Here is a 17,948-nt window from a genome sequence, read left to right as displayed (position 1 = left end):
AACAGTAATTGTAAAAATCCAAACCAACATGTTAACCCCTTTGGGTAACATAATCCAACCAAACGTCAACCCCTTTGTCTAACACATAAATTCTCAATTTCCAATTAATTTCTTTCAAATTATTTGAGATGTCTAATCCTTATGTGAATTACAATGCCTCGATTAGAAATGAAACATCACTACTTGCACAACCACATAACAGTATGGTCTAAGCGTGTACCTTTAAGCGCTGCAACCAAACGATATTTAACCACGATAGAACTTTCGCCCTCTTATGAATCGAGGTCCTAAATATCACATACACATAAAACAATCACGTATTAGAACGTGTTTACAAATTTAATTCACTCCATACTACTAAGACATCACTAGGATTTGATAATTTTAAATGTTTTCATCAAATTCCTAATATTTCCAATTTGTAAATTTTAACCAGAAACATAAATGATCGATTTGGACAGTTCAATAAATTCAAATGAAAAATCCGACTTCGCCGTTGCGTTCGGAACGTGTCAATTACCTTGGATACCAAAATTCATAATTTCTAACATCCAATTACTATTTTTAATTATTTTAAGCGTTTAACGAGTTTTTAACGTATCGGTACATAAAACAACGGAACACGACTAACATTTCCGGATCGGCACCTTTACCGAGACAGAACTGCTGCTGCCCGAAATTTTTTTTATCATTATTATTATTATTATTATTATTATTATTATTATTATTATATATACATTATTCAAATGATTAACCTTATAAATCCCATGACCAAAATACATCTAACAAGGTCACATTCACAAAATCCTTCAAGAAACTTAAAATTTCATAAATTATGATAATTAAATTAAATACTTAATTCTCTTGACAAATTAAAATTTTTTAGAGAATCATAAAACCAAATCACCCTTTTAAATCAAAACGTATATGTATAAACACAATCCTTCAAACAAATCAAATTTTGCTAAAGGATTTATAATCTCTTGAATAACTACACTACTTGGTCTATACTATTTAAATTTCATCTAACAATTGAAATTTTGTTAGAGAAAAGTAAACCATAAAAAATTATTTAAATATCATTCAATCCTCATAGGATATCATCATACATAAAATATAATTCTTTTAGAAATCTTTGTATCTAAAATCTATAATTAACAATTTAATTAAACTTACCCTTTGATCAAAAGATTGGATTGAACAACAAGAATTTTTTTTTTCCTTTTGAATGTGCCGAATTCAAGTATAAAAAAGGGAGAAAATTTCTGAATTTTTTTGTTTACTTGAAGTTTTTGAAATAGTAAGGAAAATCAAAGAAGTTTAAGGATTAATAGGCAATTAAGATAATGGTCATAATTGTGCCATAATACATAATTATGAGAGGAGTTACAAGACTCCTCCCATGCCTCCACCAACCGGCAACCCCCTCAATTTCCCCTAATTATTTTTTTAATTAATTAATTAATTAAGTAATTATTATGATATTGTTAAAACAGAAAAGAAACGTCACGCGATGACATCGTACGTGATAAAACTCGTTACCGTTAAAATTTAATGTACTTTATTCTTATGATTATATATGTAAAATAGTATAATTTAATAATCTTATTTATTTTTTTTATCTTACTATATTTTTTTTTAAACCCGATAATTTACGGGGTGTTACACTAACATAATACTTTATGTTATCTTCAAAATCGATTAACTAGAACAAGAATGATGGAGTTTGGATACAATGAAGTAAAGAAATGATGGAGTTATTTATTAAACATAATAACAACGGTTATTTTCAACTTTATAACGACTATTTTTCAATTTTACAACAGCTAGTTTAAATTATACAAAAAAGTCAATAAAAGTCAAAAGTTTAGTCAAATCTGAAGCCGCTGTTAGTAACAACGACATTAAAGTTTGACCAGTCAACCTTTAAGTCGCTATTACTAACAGCAATTTCAGGTTTGACTAAAATTTTGACCATTGCTTTTAATTCGCTGTTAGTAAAAGAGAGAATACACCAAGCTTTAGAGCCAAAAACCCTTATTTTAAAAATAAAATTTAAACGAAGTTTATTTAAAGTTGTTGAAATTTTATTTTTTTTTTCAAATTTTCGCGATTCTCACACGATCTAGACTCTAGTCTCTAGTGTCTACTGTCGAGTCTCTAATGGGTTCTTCTCCGCCCCGCATTCTTCTCTCCGGAGACGTCTATGGCCGCCTCTCTCTGCTTTTCAAACGCGTTGTCTCGGTATTATTTTCCCTTTCTCCTACAACCTTCCACTTTAACAAGTATTTATTCAATCTTTCTCTAACTTATAATTTCAGGTAAACAAATCAGCAGGACCCTTCGATGCTTTGTTTTGCGTGGGTCAATTCTTCCCGGACTCAACACAACAACTGGAGGAATTTATGGAATACATTTCGGGGCAACGAGATATCCCTATACCCACCTATTTTATCGGTGATTATGGCGTTGGTGCACCTAAAGTTCTTTCTACAGTAGTTAGAGACCCTGCTAATCAAGGGTTTATGATGGATGGTTTAAGGGTTTGTCATAATTTGTTTTGGTTGAAAGGCGGTGGAAAATTCACAATTTTTGGTTTGTATTTCTGTCACTTTTCCCCTTTTCTGTTTCTTTGATGATTGGGAATTTAAGAATTATTGTACATTTGGTCTATTTTTAATGAGCGTAGCTCAGTAGATGAATAAGAAATTGGGATTTTACTTAATTTGGGTTGTATGTGAAATGAATTTGTGATTTTGAGGTAGTACCTAGTTAGTTGAAGGAAACATAAATAGCTAATTGAAAGCTGAAAAATGGGTTTGGTATAAAGGAATGAATTAGTGGGAGAGGTAAAATATCAGTTAATGTTGAGTTGTAGTAACATCATTTCTAAATGCAACTTATTTGGTACACGTGATTGAAGCAAAGAATTGATAGTGCTTAAAAGCTTAATGAAATCTAGTTAGGAGGGGATATTATGGGAGAATTGTGTATAATAATGCACTGTAAGTGAGAGGCCTTTGTTTAAAACATTTTCAATTAAATTAGCATATGAGTTGGTGAAATTCATGTGGATTCTTTTCCAACAGTCATTTGTTGCTATAAGGAGACTTGTATATAAGTAAATTTACAACAATGAAAAATAAGAAAGTTGTGTTGTAATAAGAATCTTCAGTCCCAACTCTCATCCTTGTTGGGTTTATAAATTATGGGGTTTTTTGATAAAATAGCTTATTAAGTAATTTTAGCTTATTTTGGTACAATAGATGGTGAGGTAGTCAAGCCATCCAGTGTTAATGTATAGCAAATTAAGTGGTTTAAAAAGCTTATTGTTTGCATAAGCTATTACCAATCATTTGCCAAACACCCCATATGTGGTTCAACTTGTGCTTTTATGTTCTAGTGAACATTTGGTCAAGGCGGGCCCATTGAAAAAAATTTCGGATATTGTCGCGATTGCGGCAACGTTCGCATTGTTACGTATGCGACATCTCAGGGTGTCACGGATCCTTTTTCGAACATTGCAATGTGAATTATTAACTTAAAAAATTATTTTATCATAGTAACTTAAGTTTTGAAGAACATATTTTTAAATTAAAGCATATAATAATTCTTTTGGAATCTAATACACTTTAAGAAAAATGACGTTCACTCCATGATCTTAAATCACCGGTTAAATAATGGGGTTTTGCAGTTCGGTAAGCTCAAAAATCGATACGGTCGTTATGTAATGTGATGAATTCATTTTTATTCCATGGGTGAGTCATGAGTGCAAAATGTATGGGAGCGAGCACCTTTGGTCTTTTTTGCTTGGGCGAGCTTTTGTTTTCTCATTAAGGCTATTTTGGCTTTTTATATATTTTCTATTTTTTCCAAGGCTTCTATATCTTTCTTATGTATACCCACTTATTAAACTTGGCCAAAATAATTCTTCAATACACAAACAATACATCTCTCTTGCTGTCTTATCTCCTCAAGCCTTCATTTGTACTCCAAGGTCCATTACTCATCAATGTTGAATCTTACCATCAAGGAAGATGTAACCCTTGTTGAGTGAACCTTATGAACTTATTGTGTTTGTTGTTTACTGCTTTCATTTACTTATTTACTTGCTTAATTTTATATTGATCTTGGATTGAAAGTTGTTCTTGTTAAGCAACCTATTACTTCAGCTTTTGTATGGGCATGCATTAGTTTAAATGTTTATGGAAGCATATAATGAGGATGGCCATAGGAGAAATATTTGCAATTATTAAGCAAAATCTCCATTATTGTAATTTGTAATTGTGATCTGCAGTCTTGGTTCCTAGAAATCATGCTCCCGAATTCCCGGTAACTTCTAGATAGTATATGCATTTTGTAGGAAAATCTTACAATCTTTAATTAGTGAAATTGTTTTTTATCAATAATAACTCGAGAAGGTGTTCATCCGGTGGGATTAAAAATTTATTAGAGATTTTCTTGCAAATTGCACATTGATGTTTTCCTATTGCCTCCATTTATTATCAGTTACCAAATAAGTTAAAGTTTATGCTTAGAGTTCTCTCTTAGTGGAGTTATTGACTGTTGCCTTCCGGTCTGTCTAACAAATGTTCTTCTCCTTTGCATCTGTGTTAACTAAAAAAAGTCTAACATAAGTTCAGCGGTTATGAAGTTATGTGAGTATTTAAATTGTGAATATTAGTGTAACACATTAACATTTCGTTTTGTATTATGCTAATTTACTTTATTGATAACTAGGGTTGTCTGTGGCATACTTATCTGGTAGGCAATCAGCAAGCGGACAACAATTTGGAACATATAGTCAGGACGATGTGGATGGTTTGAGGGCATTAGCTGAGGATCCTGGAATTTTTGACTTGTTTCTGACATATCCTTTGTTAATTTCTTTTTTATATGGTTTCATATTCTTTTTTTCTTTTTCTCAAGCTATAATCATCATTCTGGTACTAGTGAATTGATTTTCTTAATTAGTTAAACTAATGAATGGCCTAGTGGGGTTACAAATATGGCTGCAGCCAATGATATACCCCCTGGAATATCTGATTCTCTTGGTGGTGATTCTACTGTAGCAGAGTTGGTAGCAGAGATTAAGCCTCGGTAAGTTATGATTTGTTCTTGAGGGAAGTTTCTAACTATACTTGTTATGAAATGACTATCTTTGGCATCTGGATTGCAGAAAGGGAAATTGGCATAGTACTATAATTTGATGTTTTGATTGTCTGATTACTTGATGTATGAATGTTATTACCATTAACCTTAGAGAAGCTCCTTTGCGCTATGATTTTCTGATTTGTGTTTCTTCATGATAGCTATCACATTACAGGTTCAAAGGCGGTCTTCTATGCTCGTGAACCATACTCTAATGTTGATGCTGTGCATGTAACCCGTTTCTTTGGCCTTGCTCCCGTAGGAAATAAAGAGAAGCAGGTTTGGATTATTTCATTAATATGTATATATACATGTATATACACTCACACAGCTTCATGCTTCTTTTGGAAAATTTTCTTGCTTGTACAATTAATCTCCTATGAACATCCTGGTTAATTTTCTCTTTGCTGCATCTAGCTTCATTTGATGGTTGGAACTTCATTTTGTTTGCTTGTTATTTAATTTTTATCTTAAGCATATAAAGTTCTGCTCATTTGATCTGATCTTCATGCAAGTTGATTTGATGTGTTTAGTATCATTGTTAAGTATGTTAACATTTCTAAATTTGTTCATTAAACGCCTGTTTTAGATATTTTACACTCTTGAGCATTTAGATGTTTGGTCTCACTTTTAAGATGAGCTATCAAGGGCTTTTATTCTCAACATATTTGGAATTGAACCCGACAAGAGGATGACAAGCATTTCAAAATGAAGCTGTACTACAAGATGGCTGTTTCTTGTTTATTAGCCTTGTGCATTCTAGTCTAGGATCTACTTTGGTTATAGTTGATCCTCTCACTTCATTTTTCTCTATTTGGATTAGAAATTGACAATGAAGCTAAAATTCTTCAATCATTCATTGATAAAAAGATGCTTTCAGTTACTCATATGTTCCTCTTGGATAGTAGCAAAGAGAAAATATATGTTTTTTAAGGAAAAGGGGATATTTGGTAATAAATGAAGAGAGATAATAAATTTTGTGAATGAAATTAAAATAGAGTTAAAATATATGAATGAAATTAAAAGAAAGTGGTGACTGGTGAGTAATTGTTCACAATAGAAATGATGCAAAACGAAAGGAACAACCCAAAATGGAAAATGATGCTATATGAAAGGGGCAAAGGGAGTATATGCAAAAATTAACCTTTAAAATTGTTACTAAAAACTGCCTTGAGCTTTTTATCATCCATGTAACGGGGTAGCAAAAGAAAGTACGTAGTGTAAATTAAGCAATCACAAAAGGAAAATCAAGGAGGATAAGACATTGTAGCCCGGGGCGAATTTAGAAAATATATATCTATTGGGCCAATCTAGAGTAATATATTTAAAATTACATATGTATTAACTTAACTACATAAAATTTATCATAGAAAGAATATGTGTTATTCTCTTCGTTTCTTTTTTGTTGCTATTTTGATATTCAAGGTCAAACTTATAGTACTTTGACCATTCATATCTTAAAATTTATTATAAATATTTTAAAAAATATAACTGGACAATTTAAATTAAATACATTTTCATAAAGCTAATTTTTATATACATAATTTTATACTTCTATATTTGAAAATAGTAATGATGAAAATTTGAGAAGTTTGACAATTAAAATAATCCAAAATAACTATAACAAAAAGAAATGAAAGGAACATGTATTTGAAAACTTCTTATTTAAAAGGAAATAAGTATCTTCAGATGTCTAAAGTTTTTCGAAACCTAGTATTTCATTAATTATCGACTAATTGTTTTTGTTTTCCACTTCTATTTGATTACTTTATTATATCATTGTCTCTTAATCATATCCAATGATCTTTCTCTATTATCTTTTCTAAACTTTCATATCTCAAGTTCTCTATGTATCTCCGATTTCTTTTCACTTTGAAAAAAATCCTTTTGAAAAAGAAATAATAGTTGAATGTTAAAGATCAAGCAAAGAAAATGTTCAGTGCCACCATTTGCCAACCTCATTCCCTCCAAGAGGGACTGCAACCTAATCACACGCTACTTCTAGTTTAAACTTGATGCACCCTTATCACCTCTTTGTCTCACTGTTCATATCCTGGGCCAGGGTTCATGTGGGCCCTTATTTGAATATGCCTATGATTGCAGCAACATGTGAAAATGCATCCCACGTGCAGACATGTGTTTTTTGGAGGTGGGTCTTTCGTGTTTGGCTATACACCGAGTGTGAGTGTGAGTATCAGCCCATTTTCACCCTGAAATTACCCTGAATTTGTATCCTTTTTGAGTTTAATCATTGTCTTGACTCTGGAGATGTAACAGTTATTAAATGGCTATGCATATCTCCAAAAACAATGGTAATGGGAGTGGTGGGGAGATTGATCAGTTTAGGGATTCTAATAGATACTTCAAGGAATTTCATGTTCATTTCTCTGATTGATTCTTTTCAGCTCATTGTTATTTTGTTGTTTGGCCTCTTATATATCTTCCATTTAAAAATGGCTCTAATTTTGCTCATCTGTCCTGTTTGGGATGTGCCTCATCAGTGACTGTTTCTTATTTTTGGTGGCTAGAAATTTCTGCATGCAATTTCTCCAACTCCAGCCTCAACGATGTCAGCAATAGAAATAAGCAACAAACCTCCCAATACAACTCCGTCTCCATACAAAGTTGTTGATAACACACCTAGCCGAGTGACGACCAAAAGACCAGGTGACAGTACTCTTGAAGAGCAATATTGGCGTTATGATGTGAAAAAACAAAAGCAAGGGGATGGTAATACAGAAAAGCTGTGTTTTAAATATTTGTCATCTGGTACATGCCCTCGAGGAGACAATTGTCATTTTCGGCATGATGATGAAGCAAGAGAGCAATATGCTAGAGGAGTATGTTTTGATTTTCTTAACAAAGGAAAATGTGAAAGGGGTCCTGAGTGTCACTTTAAGCATAGCTTAGTTGAAGAAGGTGAAAGTATTACCAATAGGAGATCCCGATCTCAAAATGCAAGCGCTAACAGGTTGGTTTATCATTTGTTTTTAAGTTTCTTGGAAATGATCATCACTATTTTTCTATGAAAACTGACTTTTTAGTGTCCTTTCGACTTCACTTACTATCTAATATATGATGATATGACACATGTCAGGTCACGAGAATGCTGGTTTTGTTTGTCAAGCCCCAGTGTGGAGTCCCATTTAATCATTTCTGTTACAGAACACTTGTACTGTGCATTAGCAAAAGGTCCACTGGTTGATGATCATGTGCTGTTAATACCAGTGGAGCATTCTCCAAATACTTTGTCTCTACCTTCAGATTGTCAAAAAGAACTCCATAAGTATCAGAGCTGTCTTCGAATGTTCGGAAAAACTCAAAGGAAAGAGTTCATTTTCTTTGAGTTGATATCTAAACGGAGCACTCATGCTAATCTCCAGGTGAGGGCGTATTCAGTTTTTCTTCCTGGCGTAGTTTCTACATGAATAAAAGAAAGCTGCTTGCTTGTCTCCTTTACATTTCACAATTGCAATAAACTTTTTTTTAAATGAATTCTTCCTTGTTGCTCATGAAATTACTTGTACAATGTAATCTTTATTGAACTTTGCATCACAACTATAGTGCCCTACTTCTGGTCCATACTTTGCTCCTAGGCTCTAGCATCTCCATTCATTAACTGTAGCTTGACCCTTTTTTAGCACTGTGTTGGAAATTATAGACGTTTATCTGATCCACATTGAATGGATACCAGATTGTCTTATATATATTTGTATGAACTATTGAGTAGTTTCTTTAACTATAAGCAACATCGGGGATAGTACCATTTTGGTGCTTCTGAGTAGGGGATGTAGAATTTCACATAATCTGTTCTGATCTTTCTCATCTTACTTGGGAAAAAAGGGAGAATATATCTAATTACAGATTCTAGATTCGGATCCTTGTATCCATAGTGCAAAAACAAGGCCCCATAAATGTATCGTGACCGTATTGTAAAGGTTTTTTATGTTTGCTGCGACCAAAATATAGGTTGAATTGACCTCGAAATTATCCATATTGACTGCGATATTCGTTCCGAGGCCGTTATTGTTACCATGACCGCGATCGAAACCTTATTTTCACATATGCTTGTATCCCATCCCTTGTGTCTTGATATTTATTTCAAGATCTTTTCACTGAAGTCATTTGTTCTTTTCGTGAACCAAGTGCAATTTGCTTCAGCAGGTTTAACTTCTAATCGTTTATTGATGAAAAAAATACTAGTAAAATTAATCTTTTAGGAGTTAATGTTATGATGTGCATTTCAGTTTAGATTCTTGGTACACTTATCTTAAATATCTTTTGTGTAGGCACTTCCTATCCCACAGTCCAAAGCATCTTCTGTGAAAAGCATATTCAACTTGGCTGCTAAAAAATTGGGATTTGATTTTGAGGCAATTATGGGTAAGTTAAACAATGGTTAGCTGATGTACTAGAATCATATCTCCTTTGGTGCTCTACCTGTCTGCTGTGTTGTGTTACAATAAAAGATAAATTCACGGAAATGGATATTTTCCGGCACATGAAACGGTTCTCTGGATTATACTTTTGTTTCTAGATTGTTTGTTGTTTGGTGAACACAGTAGTATGTGTGGACAGGAGCTATTGAATATATATACTTTGAAAAGGTGCGCAAAAACAGGATTCAGACACCTAAAATGTGCCTTGGTGTGTTTCTGTGTTCCTTAAGTGCACCTCCTTAACAGCACCATACCTCGGCCAACTTTGTCATTGTGGTTTTGGTCACTGCTGCAGTAACGGTCGTGATTCGTGAAATGTCTTTTGGGATCAATGTGATCATGCAAATATGTGGTTGACTTAGCTTATTTTTGAGTCCCAGGTAGCTCATAAACATTTACAATATGGCCACCATGATACAGTGGTATAGACGATATTTTGCACTATATTTGTAATAGGACACACAGAGGAAAAATTTCTGTGATTTTTCATATTTGCTCACAAATTGTGATATTTCATATGTTCACAAAGTTGCTCGAGATCGAACTTTTAATCAAATTTCCCACAATTCAGTCTGAATTGTGTATATTTTTATTATGAAAACACACAACAATCTTTACATATCAGGAACATGTTCTCGATCTCGTGGGAAAAATTGAGCTGCAAAGTCACTTGACGCTTCATTATCTACATGTGAACCGGATTTGTTTCCAAGTAACTTAGCATATAATAGCTGAAAACAAACAATAGAGACACAGAGTCCATATCAACCAAATCTGAGACTATCAGGCAGAATCACAGAATTATCTTAGGCATGTGGTTTAAGGCTCAATCTCACCTCTATATTGGAAAAAGCTTCCTGAATGCGAGTCTAATGTTGGATGAAGTCTCTAGAATAGACTGTCTTGACAGAGTTAGAATATCTCATGCTTGTTTCAGAAAAAGGGAAAGATTTATCCTTGATGTCTTTTCTTTCAATTTCTTAATCATTTTGTGTTATTTTTTAAGGATAATGCAACTGTTCTCAGCCTTTTATTTTATCATCTGTATATGCCAGTACTGACCCTTATTTGCTGCTGCATTTGGCTAGTCTCCATCAATATTTTCCTTTTCCAACGCTGTAGGTGATGATGTTTCTGAAGCAAGAGAATTGTTGAAAGCAAGGTTTGATGGAGTATCCGGGTTTTTCTACGTGGAGCTTCATGATGGAACTATACTGGGACATACTATAGATGAGAATGAAAACTTCCCTGTTCAATTCGGTCGTGAGGTATGAAATAAAGTTTTACCCATTGTTGTAGTAGAAGATAATTGTTCCTCTACTTTTTTTTATTCGGGGGTAAAGTTGGAGAATCCCTATAGGCAAAGGGAGGAAGAACCTGTCACAAGGGTGAAAGGGAAAGCCTTTAACCACTAGGGCAACCATGATTTGGTGGGGTTAGAAAATATCTTAAAATAGACTTATGTTGATTTGGTGGGGTTAGAAAATTTCTTAAAGTAGACTTATGTTGATTTGGTGGGTTTTATTCTGTTGATTTTTGATAGGTAATGGCCGGCCTGCTCAAAATGCCCGATAAGGCTGACTGGAGGAATTGTAAGCTTAGCAAAGACGAAGAGGCGAAATTGGTGGAAGATTTTAAGTTGCAATTCAAGAATTTTGATCCCAGTGAAGATGCCTGATTTGGAGCTTAGAATAGCATCTTGAAGATGCACAATACCGTAGGCTTAGAAGGCACATCGGTCATTCGTATCTTCAAAATTAGATCTCATTGATCTTTCTTCAATATTCGTGCTTGGGCATCTTCAACTCCCATGCTTTCAGTACAGATGGCTTTCTAATGTTCACATGTACGAGTATCAGATATCCTTGTTGCTGCCTTCCGCATTTGTTGGAATATGTGCACCATGAAAGCGGCACTGCTCTTAAGTCGTCGTTGATTGCTGCGACTGAGCTTGGACTGTAACCTTCATTCATTTTACGTGTTCATCGAATCAATTTGATAGAAATATATGGCGTTGGCTTGCAGTAGACTTGATTTACTAGCTGAGTTTTGTTTGTATTTTTCCATGATCTAATACTGTAGCGTGAAAGAATATTTTTTTTGAAATTGTTGTGAGAACTGAGAAGAATTGTAAGGGTTTCCCATAAAGATGGAACAATAATTTAACTAAATTAACTAACACCATATATGCCTAATTGCGTTAACATTGCTGTTCACGTGTAAAAATATATTGTAGATTTTAACTTCTTTTGGAATATAGGGTAGGATGAGAGAAAGTGAGAGTTAGATGAGATTCGAACTTAAGACTATGTCTGAAAAAAGAGGTATTTGTTTTCAAGGAAATTCATATGGGGTTTTTATTTTAAATATAAAATATAAAGTAATAAAAGTATAAAGTGATATAAAGAGCTAATATTCTATTCTAATATTTTTACTAACTGAATTTGTCATATAGTATTTAAATAAAGAGCTAATATTCCAATAATTTGCATTAGTTTACTTATCTAATTTATATATAAGACGTGTTTTAATAAAACCGCCTCATAAAATAATTTGTGATTTATGTAATAGAGAAATGGGACACACATAGTAAAATGAAAAAATTATTATATATTCATTCATTTATTAGTATTTAAAATGTTTATTTTTTTGAAGTGTTAAATTAAATATTTTATCCATTATTTAACTTGGGAGTATTTGTCAATTTTAAAGTGCATGCATGCTACTTTTTGAAATTTTATAACTTAGAAAAGAAAAAAATGGTTCTAAAAAATTTCTAAACCCATAAACCCAAAGGCAGTTAATCGGGTGCTTCATTGTCAACCCGTCTGTCCGAGACTTGGCTGAATCGAGTAGCGAGCAGACCTTCAGCAGATCGATCTTCTTCATCTGATCTCTCATGGTAATCTTTCTCTTCCATTATCAATCATCTCTTTCTACATAAAACTTTTATTTTACACAATTTATGTTCTGTGATTTCTTCTCTTTGATGTCAATTTTCAGGCTCCATCGGCGAAACCCATCACTAGTCCTGTTCCTCAATCGCTATATCCAACCCTAGCTTTTATGCTCCTTGTTTTTGGACTAATTTTCACCGCCTCCTTTTTCATGTTAGTTGATCTTTCCCGATTCAAGTTATTTTACCGTTTTTCATGAACCATTTTGATTGATTATGTTTGTGTTGTTTTCATGATGTGAGTTCTTGGTGTTTGATTGTGGTTAATTAATTGAATTTTTCGAATTGTGTTTGTATTTGTTCTATTGATTTACTTAATCTGAACCTTTGAATTGGATTGTAATGATGATGAATTCTAATCAAGATTTAACTATATTAAGTAGATTTTTGAGGGCTGTGAATTAGATGATTGAAAGTATGTTCAATGATTTTTAATGGGGGGATCATGGAACATAGTCTAGACTTTTTGGAGATCATGAGTGCTGATTAAATTTTTTGTACCAAATTCATGTAATGACTGTGGAGACGGAGGTAGAGGTGAAGGTGGGGGAATTGGGAATGTCTAACTGACTATCTACCCACCTGTATTTACATGAAAACTTGTGAATTTGTGACATTATATGAGTATCCATTAGAACTCTAAAGTCTAAACCCTTGCGGCAACTGTATTCCGTTGGTGCTTGCTTAGTGTTGTCACAAGATAAAACAAAGGTTTTTTCCCTTTCAAATCCCAATCATGTTTATGCATTTTTTCACATATGTTATTCCACCTTTACTGTTTTACGATCTGCTTTGTTGTTCCATGTAGCAGAATAAACCCGTTGGCCACTCTACAGACTAGAGATATTATGGTGATTTGTGATTGTAGTTGACTTTTAACTTTCTAAGTGACTAATAAGCTTCTAACAATCCCAAATGAAGCTTTACCTTCACTATTTTTGTGTTTTGTTTTCTTGTTTGCACATAGTAGAGTGAAACTGCTGGCCACTTTATAAGCTAGTGAGTAAATGGAGATTTGTGATTATTATTAACTTTTAAGACTCATGAACTATTAAGATTTTTTACCATCTTCAATGTAGTGGATTCTTTTCTTGGTTTGGATTTGCAGATGATAGTTATTTGGAGTAAAAATTGGAAAATGTGCAAAGAAGTTAACTTCATACAGGGTTTGAGGTTTTTGCTAGGAAACATAAGTTCATCAAAACTTTGGGTTTAGTAATATCAGTGTCAGTTAAAATTTAATTAAGGGTTATCTGAAGTAGGTTACTAAGTACTTTTATGGTTCACAAAGAAACAAAAGATAAGAATTTTCTCATAATTTGGTACTTTTTTAAGCAGATAATGGTTTTGTTGCTCCACACATTACGTATGTATAGCCTTATGGTTAAGCACGATCTCCTGGAATGCATTAAAGATAATCTATTTTATTACAATTTAACTGCTCGTATTAAACTTATAAGATGGAAATTGGAATTACATAATAAAGGAGCTTCCACAAAACAGAACACATCCTGCTGACAAGGTTGAATGGCCGGGTAGCTAAATGTTCGAATATTCTGTGTTCTTGAGAAGATGAATGCATATGTGGAACCGTAAAAAAGGATGCTGTCTTGACATTATGTCTCCACGGGAATGTTGATGCATTCCCAAACACCTGAAGATTTGGTGCTACTGCTTTCGAGTTAAATGAGACATTGACACCTGCCCCAGCTAGCTACATTGCTGCTCACTCTGGCAATTATTTCTCAAAAATCCATTTAGCTTCGTTCATTAAGTAATCAAACCAAGTGACCCTAATAGCCTATGCTAAGCCACATAACAAAAAATTAATGCAAAACCAAGGATGGTTAGCCAATAACTTGACCAGCTATGGTATGATCATCCCCTGAAACACCACAAAGCTGACTATTAAGCACGACTCGTAGGTCCTCACTCAGATGTTCAGAAATTTTTGTTGCTCAACTGTTGATGATAGCTGAGGGATTCCTTTTTTTCTCAAGATGGGTTGATGGTTTCTAATATTTAAACTTGCTAGTCAAGACTGTCTTTGTCAAGATTGTTATGGTTTTAATGTAATTCTACCCAGCATCTGACCAGAAAAGTAGTTCAGAAATCACAGAATCTTCTAAAAACTTGGCAATTGTACAATATACCATTGTGTTCTTTTATTGCATTGATTTCTATGTGATGTTTTGGAATGGTGCCTGGTTTTTCGTTCTTCTGTGTGTATGCATGTGTGTATTGGTAACTTTTTATTCTAATTGTAATGGAGATCTTGAGGATGCATATTTTATGAAGTAGATAGTTGGAGAATCTAACATGCTCCGGTGGAAGGAAAATGGATGGCATATTTTTATGACATTAGGGTAATGGAATGGAAACAAAAAACTAGCATTGAGGTAGTATTGTGAATGCTATGAATTAGCCTTTAGGATACTTAAATATTTATTTATTTCATCATCCAAATAGCTAATTGTGCTGAATAATCAATGAAAATAGCTAAAACAACTAGACTCTTGAACCGCTAAAGATAACTACTGCATCTACTAGGTTTCACAGTGCTTCCTTTTGCTGAGTGGATGTTAAGTGTTCAAAATGTTGAGAAGGGATTATAATGTGAACGCAGTATCGAAGCAAACATAAAAAATTTCTTGAACATCCTAAGTGAGACCATTATATATTATAGTAGTGGCTAATGATCATATATTGATTCTTTGAACTGCTAATTGAGGGCTGAAATTGAATCAGTTTTGTGGCACTAGTTATGTATCACGGTAAGTTGTTATTTGGACTGTTTGATTTTCAAGAGTGAGTGATATACCATTTCATAGCTTTCATATTTCATTTGTATTGTATTCTTTGGATATCAGTTCATTAGCTCCAAGTATTGTCATTGTAATTAGTGTTTCGTGGTTACCCTTGTTTTATTGCAGTTATGAAACAACTTCTTCTAGGAAGAACCGGAGTCTTGCCAAAGAACTTGTTACTGGAGCCATTGCTTCTGTTCTCTTGGTATGCAATTATGCATCTTCTATTAACTTTTGTGTCTTTGAACTCAGTAGCCTTTTAATTAATTAAATTCTTTATTGCTGTTGCAGGGCTTCGGGTCCTTATTTTTACTGCTATCAACTGGTGTTTATGTCTGATTAGTGCGAACTCTGTACGTCACTATAGAGTATTGCTCGGATTGACGATGTTTTGACTTTTTTAGTTTGTGGTTATGAAGTATGAATTATAGTTAAGTACTGTGTCACTGTTTCCATCATCAATTAGGTAGCTCAGTAATGCTAAGTAGTAATTACCAGAGGCTGTACTTGATGAGATTATTCTTATCACATTTAAGAATTTGAAGAAATTCATTTACTAAATGATGGATGGCCAAAAGAAACTTCAGAAGTCAATTTTTGGTGGATTATAACTTGCAAGTTGTAGATTGTGGGATACACTTTATAACTTGCTAGTATTATTTGGCCAGTAACAAAATCATCTTGAAACGTCTAATTTCCTGATATTTGTTAGCATTCTTCATTCCTTCCATCTAGGAATGTTCATGGATAAGATCCCATTGGACCTGCGTTTAAACCAAACTTATCTTTTGAGTTTTTGTCTAATTTATGGAGGCCTAATGGAGTTAGGTTTGGTGTAGAAAATATATGGGTTTGAGTCTAGATTTAGAGAAAGATTGAATAAAATAAGCTTTTTTTTTAAATTTTTTTTCAAAATAAGCGTTTTTATGTACAATTTACGAACCTAAGGTTAGATTTGTTCACTGTTACTAACAGCAAACAAAAGAAAAAAAATTTACCAGGACTTTGTTCATGGTTACCATCAACGAACAAAGAGGGACAATATCATAACATTTGTAAGGACAAAAAAAATTAAAAACAATGTTTGTTCGCTGTTGATGATAGCAAACAAACACTTTGTTATTTTTTTGTCCCTTCAAACCTCATGACATTATTTCCCTTTTGTTCGCTCTCAGCGAACAAATCTGACTTTAGATTCGACATAAAGATGCTTATTTTGGGAATTAAAATATCCAAAGTTTATTTTGGGAATTCTTTTAATGAAAAAGCTTATTTTATTTAATCTTTTAAGTTTAGCGATCTAAACTCTACTCAAACCCACCCGTGATCCGACCCATGACCTAACTCTTAATTAATTTTAGATTTGTATTATATTATGCGCTTATACTTGATGTGTAGGCTCATTTTAAATATGTGGGCTCATTTTAGATAAATAATTAGACTTTTAAAAGATCTAATGAATTACTATTTGAAACTCTTACCGAGTTCCATGTTTGCTAAATGCCCCCTAACAAATAATATAAAACCTAAAGAAATATACTCCTAACAGACAATATCAATTTTTCTTATTCCAACCCAATATCAAGTCACCAAATGACCCAATTGTACCAAATGCATCCAACCAAGACACGGAGAAAATTTATTTGTCAGATCGGACTTCAAATGTCATTTTCCTCAAAAACATTACTCCTTTTTATACTCACTCTCTTGCCCTCGTCTCTATAAATTTTTTTGTCCTCTTCTCCATTTTGAGCATTAATGGAACTCATATTTTGAATTTACAGATTATAATAATACAAGAATTGGCATGATTTTGGTGAAGAAGTATACTCTATATAAGTCCACTACAATCTTCTTAGTTTTAGTTGAGCTCAGCACCTATTTCACAAATGATTGTTAGTTGGAGAATGTATGTTAGTTGGTTTGAGCAGTAGAACATATTAACTAATATGCCTACGCCAGATGTTAAAGAGATGTTTGTTACTAATTATTAACTGGTCGTTGGTTGTTTATTCTTATTAGGATTATTGGTGACTTGGTTTACCTAGTAATCAAAATAATAATTAAGAAAATTGATTATACATAATAGTGTTAAGTTAGAAGAGGACAAAGTACCACATTATGATTTGTTTGTTGGGAATCATGTAAGTACATTTGTACATGTACTAATGGTAGTGGAAACATGGATGTGTGAAGGCTTGGTAGTGTTTGGAGTGCAAGTATTCTAACCAAGGACAAGGTGCAAGAGTAATGGGACTAAAGGGGATCATGTGGGTACATGGAAGAAGCAAAAACAGAAGCCAGCAGCTGCTGATTTTGTGTGTGATATGCTGCTGCCTACATCTTTCAATTGCTGCCCATTTTGTTGCTGTCCCATAATATTACTTCAAGCCCTTATTTTTCCCTATAAATACACTTGTTCAAGTTCTTAATTAGATGCCCCAATAGTCTCATTGTATAGAGCTATTCCACCTTACTTAGTTTCTCCCCAATTAGCTCCTTTCTTCTTACACTAATTCTCCACTTGTAATTCCTATTAAGTTTGTTATTTCTCCTTTAAACACTTAATATAATCCTAGGCTAGATGCTGAATGT

General features: G+C 33.3%; 2 protein-coding genes across 3 annotated transcripts; both read left to right on the top strand.

Moving 5' to 3' along the window:
- The first annotated feature begins 2,103 nt into the window (after positions 1–2,103).
- Positions 2,104–11,939, top strand: LOC130815134 (zinc finger CCCH domain-containing protein 64). Of its 2 annotated transcripts, XM_057681494.1 has the most exons (10): positions 2,104–2,244; positions 2,322–2,595; positions 4,741–4,870; positions 4,981–5,100; positions 5,313–5,430; positions 7,680–8,122; positions 8,249–8,534; positions 9,441–9,534; positions 10,713–10,858; positions 11,134–11,939. In XM_057681494.1, the coding sequence occupies exons 1-10, from the start codon at positions 2,164–2,166 to the stop codon at positions 11,266–11,268; spliced, it is 1,827 nt and encodes a 608-aa protein (XP_057537477.1). In that variant the 5' UTR covers positions 2,104–2,163; the 3' UTR covers positions 11,269–11,939. The 2 variants fall into 2 exon arrangements, with proteins under 2 accessions (XP_057537477.1, XP_057537478.1); XM_057681495.1 differs by lacking the exon at positions 2,104–2,244 and having other exon boundaries at positions 2,456–2,595; positions 4,769–4,870.
- A 350-nt stretch (positions 11,940–12,289) lies between these two features.
- LOC130815137 (uncharacterized) lies at positions 12,290–15,947 on the top strand. The gene is made up of 4 exons (XM_057681497.1): positions 12,290–12,492; positions 12,594–12,700; positions 15,480–15,558; positions 15,645–15,947. The coding sequence occupies exons 1-4, from the start codon at positions 12,490–12,492 to the stop codon at positions 15,690–15,692; spliced, it is 237 nt and encodes a 78-aa protein (XP_057537480.1). The 5' UTR covers positions 12,290–12,489; the 3' UTR covers positions 15,693–15,947.
- The last annotated feature ends 2,001 nt before the right edge of the window (positions 15,948–17,948 follow it).

The sequence above is a fragment of the Amaranthus tricolor genome, chromosome 6 (assembly GCF_026212465.1).
Source record: "Amaranthus tricolor cultivar Red isolate AtriRed21 chromosome 6, ASM2621246v1, whole genome shotgun sequence".
Classification (NCBI taxonomy): domain Eukaryota; kingdom Viridiplantae; phylum Streptophyta; class Magnoliopsida; order Caryophyllales; family Amaranthaceae; genus Amaranthus; species Amaranthus tricolor.
Note: the sequence above shows the minus strand (reverse complement) of the source record. Positions and strands in the feature narration are given on the sequence as shown.

Excerpts from the sequence above, each read along its gene's own strand:
- LOC130815134 (XM_057681494.1), top strand. The coding sequence starts at position 2,164 with ATGGGTTCTTCTCCGCCCCGCATTCTTCTCTCCGGAGACGTCTATGGC. Across the intron at positions 2,245-2,321 it reads TTTTCAAACGCGTTGTCTCG|GTAAACAAATCAGCAGGACC; the intron begins GTATTATTTTCC and ends TTATAATTTCAG. Across the intron at positions 9,535-10,712 it reads TGATTTTGAGGCAATTATGG|GTGATGATGTTTCTGAAGCA; the intron begins GTAAGTTAAACA and ends CCAACGCTGTAG.
- LOC130815137 (XM_057681497.1), top strand. Across the intron at positions 12,701-15,479 it reads TTCACCGCCTCCTTTTTCAT|TTATGAAACAACTTCTTCTA; the intron begins GTTAGTTGATCT and ends GTTTTATTGCAG. Across the intron at positions 15,559-15,644 it reads CCATTGCTTCTGTTCTCTTG|GGCTTCGGGTCCTTATTTTT; the intron begins GTATGCAATTAT and ends TTGCTGTTGCAG.